The sequence below is a fragment of the Diceros bicornis genome, chromosome 27, assembly GCF_020826845.1.
Source record: "Diceros bicornis minor isolate mBicDic1 chromosome 27, mDicBic1.mat.cur, whole genome shotgun sequence".
NCBI lineage: Eukaryota > Metazoa > Chordata > Mammalia > Perissodactyla > Rhinocerotidae > Diceros > Diceros bicornis.
This window is the reverse complement of record NC_080766.1, coordinates 43,659,051-43,670,448: the sequence shown is the minus strand read 5'-3', so window position 1 is coordinate 43,670,448 and position 11,398 is coordinate 43,659,051. Positions and strand designations below refer to the sequence as shown.

Sequence of the window (11,398 nt, the reverse complement as noted above, 5' to 3'; positions counted from 1 at the left end):
CTCTAGTCTGAGGTGGGGGCTGGGTGCCGTGCAGTACCTTAAAACACTTAAATGTTCAAGATTTGAAAGAAAAAGGCCTATGTGCAAAGCATTACTTTGGTATTTTGAAGAAACAGGTTGAATTTCAAATCTTCTTCATTTGGTAATTCGCCCATGCAGAGAGGAGCAGCTTCTGGACGCAGTGCTGTCTGATCCGCTTCAGCCAGCCTGTGCTGAGCACCAACAACTCAGGAACTCAGAACCTCCCCTGGGCCTGGACTGGTGCCGACAATGGTAAACCACGTCTGTGGGATGGAGCAACTGAGTAACAGAGTGACGTTCTTAGAAACTGAGAGTTTCAGTATAAGAAGAGCCTTCCTGACGTCACAGCTAAAGGGGAAATGTCCGTGTATACGCACTCATTTCTGTATACGCTTACTACCACCTATTCTATATTCTGGGCTGGCCCAACGGGATAGCCCAGAAACAAGGACACCAGTGGCATTTGATCTTGCTGGGGTCTTGGTTCTGAAATCCCATTCTCTACCCGGAGGCACCGGGAGAAAGGGCCAATCCCAAACCTGTGATGGGGAGCACGGGACGAGGCTGGAAGGAGGAGGTGTGTGGAGCCTGGAACCAGCCAGAATGAAATCCCAGCAGCTGAATTTTAGACAATTTGAGCTTCAAACAGAATAATGGCTGTAATTCATCATAACACTTGGAATGAGTAGAAATCCATGAAGCCAGAGAGAGATTTTTTTAAAAATCTAAAACTAAAACTAAACCAAAAAAGCAAGAGAGATTGGGATGAAGGGGAAACAGAGGGAGACTTCTTCACAGAGAGTCAGCTGGTCCACGAAGAGGTGCTGACGAAGGTCGGGCATCCTCTGCAGCCCCGGTGTGGTCACCGGTTTCTGGGACCGTCAGGGTGGTGGAAGACACCAGGAAGGGTTCCCAGGGACCAGGGTATTCACTGGGGCTGAAGCGGGGCACCCCATGTGACTCAGGACTTGCCAAGGCGGAACCACGCCTGCACAGTGGAGGGTCACAGGCGCCCCTCGCCCAGAAGGCCAAAGTTGGGGGTCCGACGTCAGCTGCCGCCTGCTGATGAGCAAGCACTGGATAGCGCCCACCAAGGATCTGGCCAGAGACGTCTGACCCAGAGCTCAGCGGGCCCCCAGGCCAGGGGTCTCGACTCCAGTGTGGCTGACATCAGGGGCAGGCATCTCTGCGTGCCAGGGGCGCCCCACACGCCGGAGGGCGTCAAACAGCACCCCCCGGAGTGACGGCCACAAACATCGCCGGACGTCGGCAAATATCTCCTGGGGGCAAAGTCAAGGTTAGGAACAGCCACCCTAGACCCTGCCTCCAGGTTACAGGGAACCAGGGAGAGGACAGCACAAGTCAAAGACCCCGGGAGGGAGACAGATCCGCAGTGCGGGGCATTCTCCCAGCAAAATGTCATCAAGAAGAGTCTAGATGGAGAGGCTATGTGAGAACCAGCGGGAAGCCTGGCAGCCTCGGGATGAGTGGGGACGTTTGAATGGGCCTAGAGAGCAGACGTGACTCCAGAACGTTCTGAGGACGGTGAAGTGACACTCTCCCCATCCCAGGAGAAGTTTGCTGACGTAGTTAGTGTCCAAATGTCTACAGCTGGCTTCCACAATGGTACATCAACACATAACACATGTCGATTTGAGAGAGGTAAAGAGAGCGTGTGAACTGCTTCCTGGGGAGAGGGTGGGGCGATCCCTCTCCTGTTCTTCAAACTAGAAAATCCTGAACACTGTTCACCACATACACCCATTAGGATGGGATTACCTAAAAACAAAAACAGAAACAAGTGTGAGCGAGGATGTGGAGACACCAGATCCCTTGTGCAGTTGGTGGGAACGTAAAATGGCACAGCTGCCGTGGAGAACAGTATGGCGGTTCCTCAAAAATTAAAAATAGAATGATCATATGATTCAGCAATTCCACTTTTGAATATATACCCAAAAGAAGTGAAAGCAGGGTCTTGAAGAGATATTTGTACACCCACGTTCGTAGCAGCACTATTCACAAAGCCAAAAGGTGGAAGTAACCCAAGTGTCCATTGACCCATGAATGGATAAGCAAAATGTGGTCTATCCATATAGCAGAATATTACTCAGCCTTAAAAAGGAGTGAAATTCGGACACATGCTACAGCATGGATGAATCTCAAGGACATTATGCTGAGTGAGATAAGCCAGTTACAAAAGGACAGATACTGTATGACTCCTTACACAAGGTCCCTAGAGGAGTCAGATCCACAGAGACAGAAGGTAGATGGTGGCTGCCAGGGGCTGGAGGAGGGGTTGATGGGGAGGTAGTGTTTAATGGGAACAGAGTTTCAGTTTGGGAAGATGAGAAAGTTCTGGAGACGGATGGTGGGGAAGGTTGCGCAACAATGTGAATGTACTTAATGCCACTGAACTATACACCTAAAAATGGTTAAAATGGTAAATTTTATATTATGTATACTTTACCACAACTTTAAAAAAGGGAACATTTGGGGGCCAGCCTGGTGGCATAGCCGTTAAGTTTGTGTGCTCTGCTTCGGCAGCCCAGGGTTCATGGGTTCAGATCCCGGGCGTGGACCTATGCACGGCTTAACAAGTCATGCTGTGGCAGCGTCTCCCACATAAAGTAGAGGACGATGGGCATGGATGTTAGCCCAGGGCCAATCTTCCTCAGCAAAAACAGGAGGATTGGCAACGGATATTAGCTCAGGGCTAATCTTCCTGACCAAAAAAAAAAAAAAAAGAGAGAGAGAATATTGGTTCAAAAAAAGTTTTCACACCACCATGCTGGGGAAAACTTACAGTGTCTGAACCACAGCTTCTGGCATTCAAGCTGACTTCTCTCTTGGACTCCAGGGTCCTTTCTGGAGAGAAATCCCAGCCACAATGCCCTGCCTGAGTGACCACACAAAGCCACCTGTGAAAGGGAGGTGGGGGGTGGGGAGGTCGGGTGAAAGGGGAACTGACGCCCTGGTTGCTCCTGTCCCTGGGCCACCCCTGGGGGGGTGGCGACAGACGGACTTCCGCTCTGCTCTCCTGAGGCTGAGAGCTGCCGGCTCAGTCATCCCGAAATTCGGGCCCCACCGCCCACCAGCGTCCCAGCACTTCCTGAATGTCTTCTGAGACTGTGGCCTCACACTGTCAGCTCTGAGAGGGACTGACCCTGTGGTCTCGGATGTGCAGAGCCAGCCGCCCCCGGTTCCGGGGTGTTCTGGGGTTTTCTTCCCACTTCTCTCCAGCGGCAGCTTCCTTGTCCACCCCGTGGCCTGGTTTGCTGCAGCCTGTCTGGACACCACCGTGGCGCTGACTTCGTGTTGGAACGTGGAAGTTCTGGAACTCTACATTCAAAGGCACCCTGGTGGATGGGCCACGGGTCAGGGGTCAGGGAGGGAGTGCTGCCTTTCAGATAACTCCTTTTATGAGCGTGGCTCCCTGCGGGGTCTGGACCAGGGAGGGTTTCTGGGCGCAAGTTCAGGCAGCAATAAAGGTCTTTGGCGACAGAGGACAGCGTGCCGTCCAAGTTCAACAGCCCGGGGACAAACGGGAGGTCTTGTGCTGACGTCAGCAGTGAGGATCCATCGGGACCGTGGGAGCTCCTTCACCCTTGGGGAGGCCGAGGATGGGGCGGGGCCTGGACTATGGTCTGCCTGTCCCCACACTCACTGGGCAGTTATCGCCACAGCAAACCCTGCTGAGAGCCGTCAGGTCTCCCCTCTGCCTGCCTGACCTGCGAAGCTGCCCGGAAAGGAAACATGAGGGAGCCGCGCTGTCCCGCTTGTTGCCTGTGGCATCCACCTCCTTTGTCCCACCCGAGTCTCTCGCTTCAGGTCAGGCCTTTCTGTGACCACGGCTGTGCTCCTGCTCAGAGTCAAGTCCCTTTGGCTGCTTCTAGAACGTACTAGAACGGCCCCTCCTTTCTGGTGAAGACACGTTGCTCCTCCAGGGACACTGTACCTGAAGGCTGGCCCTCGAGGTGCAGGGGGGCACCCGCCATCCTCCGCATCGGGACGGGGACTGCTCTGGGAGGGGATCCCAGCCTGGCCGAGTCACTCCCATCTCTGCCTTCAACGTCACAAGCTCTCTTCTCTCCCCACGTGTTTCTTATAAGGACACTTGTCACTGGATGGAGGGCCGACTCTGGTAATCCAGGACGAGTTCATCTCAAGATCCTTAACTTAATCACATCTGCAAAAACCTACTTCCAAAAGGGCTACATCCCGCGGTTCCGGGTGGATGTATCTCGTGGGGGCCACGGTTCAGCCCACCACAGGATCTGAGCCGAGTATATTCCTTCCACAGAAAAGCAGGCGTGTCCGGGCCACACCCACTGCATGGCACAAACGCCAGCTGGTCCCATGCAGGCTGTGCTCTGCAGACCCAGCATCCCTGGGGACGTGGGGGTCTCGATGGCCCCCCAGACAACACCACACAGCCGAGGGTACTTCAGTCGGCTGTTTAGGATGCCAACCCCATTAGTTCAGTTCTCAGGACAGCTCCCCAGGGTGGGTCTCCAGCGACAGTATTTGCACAGGATGCAGGCGAGGAGGGCCAGTGGGGTCCCCGGGTCAGTGGGGTCTGTGATCCTGTGAGGCGTGGCGTCCTCTGGGAGGTTTGCGCCGGGCCTGTGACCTTCTCCATAAAGATGCCTGCTCAGCTCCGTTTAACCTGGTGTTTTCTCGTGCATGTGCTATCATCTGCACAGGGAGGGCCACCTGTCCGGGATGTGCTCCTGGACACCAGACCTACGCCCCAAAGGAGGCGGGGCTTCAGTCGGCCTTTCTGGGCTGACTCAGCGTCCCACAGACCCTGCAGCCACAGGACAGCACGGAAGGCCCCCGAGGGCCCCAGACCCGGCCAGGCTCTCCCTCCATCCTCCCCCCAGCCCTGGGGCACCAGGAAGCCCTCGGGTGTGAGATGAGGGACAGGACTAGGGACAGCAGCCAAACCAGCTCACAGCTCCTCAGAACCAGTGCCAGCTGCTGTGCTGGGGACAGATGCTTAACAAAGCATCTTTCTCCCTTAAGAAAGAACTCAGGGAGCACCTCAGACCACAGGGCTGGAGCCCATGCATAATCGATACCCTAGACTTTCCTGGTCCGGTCTGGAGGGAGCCTGCACAAGAAAAAGCATTCGGACACTTGTTAAAACGGTTAACAAAGACTTTATCCAGGACCTCCGTGATCGGGGAGAGAGGTGGGCTCAGCTCCACGTACAGCAGGGACAGTGGGGTTTACAGCCAAGGAGTGGGGGGCAGTGGAGAAGCACTAAGAGGAGATGTCACAAGGAGGGGGTTCTGGCTCCCCCGGAATAACAGGATTCTCGCTGAGGGCAGGCAAGGGGATCAGACCCCTCGGGGGACACAGGGGATGCGCCATTTGATCAGCTCTCGAAGGTGATGATTCTCTCCCACTGGTCTCAGCAGGATTCTTTACTAGAACTAGACTCAGCAGGAACGGACCCGGGAGCCCCGGAGGAGGGAGGCTCAGTCGGTGGAGGGCGCAGAGGAGCCTGGCTGGAGTTTGGTCAAGTAGAAGGCCTTTGTCCAGCCCCAGTCACTTGGTCGCGATGTAAAGAGGAAGGACCTGCTTAAAAGGATGAATGCAGTGGGCAGAGCTGAGGCTGGAATACGGAGGTGGTGGGGTGTGTGCAGGGCAGGGGCCTTCCATGAACAGGGATTGGGACCTGGGGTCAGGGGGTAGCCCAGCCTTCCCTCCGTTGTTGGGCACCACGGTTTGCCAAAGCTTCCAAGAGAAAAAGCCTCACGGGAGGAGGCGACACTGAGGGCCAGAGCCTGGGGCAGCCAGCTGGACCCCCAGAGAGGCCACAGGGAGCCCCAAAGCATGGAGCACCTCGAAAAATCTGGGAACTATGAATGTTCTGACCTGCCTGAAGTCAGCGGTGAGGGCGGGGCCGTGACAGGCAGTGACAGTGGATTAGATGGTCCGGAGGTGGCCCTTGCCTGCCTGTGTGCCACCTGACCGCCGGTCCTGACCCAGCCCCTCCTGCGCTTGGCCCCGAGAGCTGAGCCCACCAGCTTCCTAGAAGCACCTGCCTTCACTTACTGGTCCGCTGCTTGTCAAGAGATCGAGTGAAGTGTGCCCAGAACCCGGCTGTCACAAAGAAAGGGGACCCTCCACCTAAGAGGAGCCGACCCCCTGTGGTGCCACCCTCCCGGGCCATGGGAGTGGAGAGGAAACATGCATGGGAACTCCCACTGTGAGCCACGGCCACAGCAGAGCAGCCTGGGAGAGGGGTTTCCTGGGAGAAGGGCGTGTTTCCGCAGAAGCCCCCAAGGAAGGCCCTCGGGACCCTCCTGCCAGTCCTGGCAGTGCCCAGCCCCAGGCCCCGCAGCGGGAGGGCCGGTCCTGGCCCCTTCACGTTGGAAACAACACAAAAGAATGGCTGGCCGTGTGGGAATCTTCCTACACTGCAGCTTGGCTGTAAAATGTTCTTAACTTTGATTCTGTAACCCCATTTCTGAGAAAATACCCGGAGGAAAAAGTCTCAGAGGCCAAAATGTTCTTCCCAACACTATTTTAATCAGAAAATACTGCCAACGACCCCAGTGCCCATTAAAATCATGGGGTGGGAGGGAGTTTTATGTAAATGCCCCTTGAGAAAATACCACATAGCCGTTCGGGATTACGAGTCCAGGCAGGGATTTAAACACGCTCGAGTGCACAGTTATTAGAAATGTGTAAGCCATTCACATGTGCGTGGAAATACTGCAAACACTGGGCGGGGCTGCACTAGGCTGGCAGGATGAGAGATGATACTCATGTTTTCTTTTCTCAAGTTTGAGCAGTTCGGTTGTGCCACTTCTACAGTTATGACACAAGAGCAGTAAAAGCGTGGGCAGCTCAGCTCGCAGAGGCCCCTGGACACCACTTCCACGTTGGCGTCAGGATCGGGCTCTTCCCTGTGGGACCAGGAGAACACCGTGGGGTGATCGAGGGCTTTTCTACGCAGAAGGACTGTCTCCATGACCATCGGGGCAGTGGGTAGCAGCCCCCACCCCCAGGCAGGCACCCACCTCACACCCACTCTCGCAGCCTGCAGACCCCCGTGACCCAGCTCAGCCTACCGGGAGGCCCCAGCGGGGAGCTGCGCAGCCCCATACAGAAGTGGGGCGTTGGGCCGAGCCCCTCGTCAGGACAGCAGCCATGAGTCCTGATGTCCTTGGACCTGGCCTGCGAGGGGGATGCCCAGAGCCAGGCTGGGGGCCGGCACAAATCTCTCCGCAGACACCCACATGGACACGTCTCCGGGGCTCCACATGGTCCTGGTGTCTGCCTCAGTTTCCTGTTGTCTGCCTTTGCTGGGACTGCTGGGGAAGAGGGCGAAGAGTCCACTGAATCCAATGCTAATCTCATCAGAAAATACCTCACAGACACACCCAGAATAAGGTTTAATCTGGGTGCTCATGGCACAGTTGACACATAAAAATTAACCATCACAGACAGGGTGCCAGCCCGTGGGGACAGAGGAGCCTGGGGGATGGGGTGCCGGCCCGCTGGGATGAAGGGCTGGGTGGGGGGGCCTGGCAGCGCTCCGGGCCCAGCGTGGGACCCGCAGGGGTGGCAGCAGTGTCTCCTGAACTGACTCATTTGATAAAGGACTGACCTTCTCAGCCATGTAGCGCCTTCAGTAAAAGCTGGTCCCTGGCTGGAAATCCCCCTCAAAATCCCCTACAGGGCTCCGGAGACCCACTTCCTCTGCCGTCATGTCACCTGCCCGAGCTCCAGACCCCAGTGCCGGCCCCGCCTTGCAGGAGCCGCCAGGAAGGCGCCCTGGGACAGCTCAGGCCCAGGGCTGCAGGAGGGGCCGTGCTCTCCCAGACCCCTCCAGCCCTTTCGTCCTCTCGTGCCCCCACCACACCGCGGGAGCCTCTGGGCTCTGGGGCACTAGCAGCCAGCACTGTGGTTCCCAGGAGGCATCTGGGAACCTGTGTCCCAGAACTGAGGGACAGACGGGATGGGGGTGAGGAAGCCCACCCAGTTCACCCTGCAGGGAATCCTGAGGCCAACTCACCCTCCAGAACCCGGGGTCCTGATCACCTGACACCTGCCTGCTTGCCTCCCCCGCCCTCTCTCCTGTCTCCCCCACCTGCGTGTCCCTCCTCCATAAATCACTGGACCCCCTCTCAGGAGGCTTCCAGAGAACCAGCCAGGACAGCCAGCTGGGAGCTCAGGCTCAGAAGAAGGCAGTGCTGTGGGCACAGTGGGGTCACGTCCCAGCCCTGGTGGGACGGCCTCGAGAGGACAGTCTGGGTGGCTCTGGGAAGTGCACGGTCATCAGCAGCACTTCTGGTCACCAGCATGTCCAGGACTCTCCTAAGTGCGCCGGGGACTGACCGATGAGGAAATAGGCAGCACGCACTGCAGGCACTGGCTGCAGTCCCACAGCGGGCGGGCAGAGAGGCATCTGAGACCCGGGCCACCTCTTCTTTAATTCTGTCTCTGAGGACCAGCTCAGGAAGGTCTCCAGCATCCAGAACCCACAACCACGCAGAGTGGACGAGTCTCAGAGGCAGGCAGGGGCCTACCGGGCGGGTGCGGCAGCATGTGGGGTGACAAGGGGTCTGGAACTGGACTCTGCTGGTGGCCGCAGGGCATTGTCACCGTCCTCACTGCCACTGAGCTATACACATTAAAACGGTTAAATGGTAACTCTGTGTTATGTGTATTTCACCACAATTAAACGGAAAACAATCCGTGTTCCCCTGAAAATCCCTAGACGTGGGCAGAGCCAGAGCCTGCGTGGCCATGCAGCCTGCTACGCGAGCTTGGGGCGAGGGCCCGCGAGGCTGCCACAGAGGGGCACTCAGAACTCCACCAGAACAAGCTCTGCTCCGTCAGACGGGGGCCACTGAACCCAAGATGGTTAATATTCGCCTTCAGCCTTGATACTGACTTCAAAACTAAAAAAGATGGTTTTATGGGCTGAATTGTTTCCCCTCCCCCCAAAAAGTCCAGAAGTTGACACTCTGACCCCCAGCACCTCAGAATGTGGCTCTATTTGCAGATGGGGGTCTTTAAAGAGGTGATGAAGGGAAAATGAAGTCATTGAGGTGGGCTGTAACCCAATCTGACTGGTGTCCTTACGAGAAGAGATGAGGACACAGATGTACACAGAGGGACGACCGTGAGGACACAGGGAGGAGATGGCGTGTCCAAGCCAAGGAGGGAGGCCTCAGAGGAGCCAGCCCTCCCACACCCGGATCTCGGACAACCAGCCTCCCGACTGGGAGAGAATGCGTGTCTGTAGTGCAAGCCGCCCTGTCTGTGGTAATTGTCACGGCCGCCCAAGGACACCAATACTGATGGGTTCCTCGTCTCCCAAACCGTGCTGTAATCCCAGTAAGCTAACGGTGTCTTCCCCGAGCTGGGAAGGAGTCCCCTCGGGCTGAGAGTACAAGCGTCTCCGCAGAGCCCAGGGCAGGTGCCCGGACGCAGCCATGTGCACAGAGCTGAGGTGCGCACGGAGACTTCCGGCGACGCGACTCACAGGACTTCCTGTTTGGGGCCAGATCAGAAGCACCCTGAGACGTTGATGAGAAGTGTCTCAGTACGTCCGCTATCTGACCTCAGCCCATACCAGGAAGTGCAGGGAGGCAAGAAAATGAGACAGGAAATATTAACGAGGACATTTAACAAAGCGACAGGTTATATTATCGGAAGAGAATTCCATAAGTTTTTTCCGAGTCCCCCACTGCAACCCTGCGCTCTCCATCCCCAGCAGGAACCCCTTTCCTCCTGGAGCCGAGAACTAAGCCCGCGCTCAGGGTGCACAAGGTCCGAGGGGTGCTGGCGTGTATGACAGGAAAGCGAGGGGTGCTGTGGGCGCGAGCGGCAGTCTCCGCGTGGGGAACCCATCGGTGGTGATTACAGAGCCCGTGCGCGCACTGTGTACCGTGGGTGCCCACGGCCCCACGTTCTCGGTGGCAAAGGCATGAGCTAGTCTCATGCCATCGAGGGGCCTCCAGGAGACTCTAAACAAGACACAATCCAACACAAGGTGAGCGTTCTCCGGGGCCCGTGACGACACGAGGTAGGTGTCCTCCAGGGCGGCCCTGACCACCCGTCCTCCAGCCAGAGTCACAGGTGACCTGAGGCCAGAGCAGCGGGCTGGGCACACAGGCTGCCCAGAGCCAAGACTAGCCACAGCCCCTGACCACAAAGACGCAGGAGGGCCTGGAAGCGACAGGGAGGAGTTGCTGCATAGAGAGCAACTGGGGTCCCCCAACACTTGTGAGCTGTGGGGCCCCAGGAGGAGCAACCCCCACTCTGCACCTCAGGTCTCTTCCTATGAATGGGATCCTAGTGCCTACCACAACGGACTGAACCCGTCCCCCCAAAATTCACACGCTGGCATCCTAAGCCCCAGCAGCACCTGTGAATGTGACTTATTTGGAAATAGGGTCTTTGTAGATGTCGTCAAGTTAAAATGAGGTCACTGGGGGGCCCTAGTCCAATCTGACTCACATCCTTATAGAAACGGGAGATCTGGACACAGACACACACAGGGAGCACACTGTGTGACGGTAAATGCTGAGATCAGGTGACGCATCTACAAGCCAAGGAACCCAAGATGGCCAGCAAACCCCCAGAAGCTGGGGGAGAGCCTGGGACAGATTCCCCCTCACAGTCTCAGGAGGAACCAGCCCTGCCCATAACCTGACCTCAGACTTCTGGCTTCCAGACTGAGAGAGGATAAATCTCTGCAGTGGGAAGTCTGGTAACTTGTTACAGCAGCCCCACGAAGCTGACACACCCACTCACGGGTCTGTAGTGACTAAATGGGAGGAACACAGACAGTGCCTGCTATGTGGGGAACCCTGGGGGCAAATGTGCTGATGTGAGCAACAGGGACGGGGTGCTGGAAGGTTCTGGAAAACCTAAAGGATGGGGGAAGAACATGAGCTGAGCCCCAAGACACATCAATGAACAAAAGAAGGGGTGCATCTGCTGGGCCTGAGGGCTGAGAGTGGACACTGCCATCCCACATAAACAACTCCAAAGTCCCCCTAAAAGTCTTCCGGGCTGCTCCTGCTCAAGAGCTGACGCCGGGATGGCTGCTGGCAAATGAGGGACCAACGCGCCAGCGCGCATTTGCACAGAGCCTCGCCGTTTTTAACCCACTGTCACGTGACCTCCAGAACCACCCAGGATGGGTGCCAGCTGCCGCCGAGGCCACCGTGTGCAGCGGCCCGTGGACGGGGCACGCAGGCCACCCACCAGCTGCGGGCACGCTGCCCTGGGGTGCCACTGACTCCCGGATCCCTGCTCTCGTCCCCACGCATGCACACCCTGCACTACACCAAACGATCCCATGGCAGATGGACTCCACTCTTATGCTCCCTGGCTTGTCTGCTCA

The 11,398-nt window shown here is 56.9% G+C and overlaps 1 protein-coding gene across 3 annotated transcripts in view; it reads right to left on the bottom strand.

The window, feature by feature from the left end:
* Window positions 1-661: 661 nt before the first annotated feature.
* Window positions 662-11,398, bottom strand: part of GATD3 (glutamine amidotransferase class 1 domain containing 3) — a 33,997-nt gene continuing 23,260 nt past the window's right edge. Inside the window, exons 6-7 of one of the 3 annotated variants that reach the window (XR_009215810.1) lie at window positions 7,107-7,349; window positions 6,417-6,941 (exon numbers count right to left, since the gene is read on the bottom strand). Coding sequence is in view for 2 of the 3 variants with exons in the window: in XM_058523225.1 (XP_058379208.1) it covers window positions 7,172-7,349 (178 nt within the window). In the remaining variant the exon portion in view is untranslated. Of the gene's footprint in view, window positions 1,801-6,416; window positions 6,942-7,050; window positions 7,350-11,398 lie in introns of those variants that run through there. The other 2 variants (XM_058523224.1, XM_058523225.1) reach the window with 2 other exon arrangements.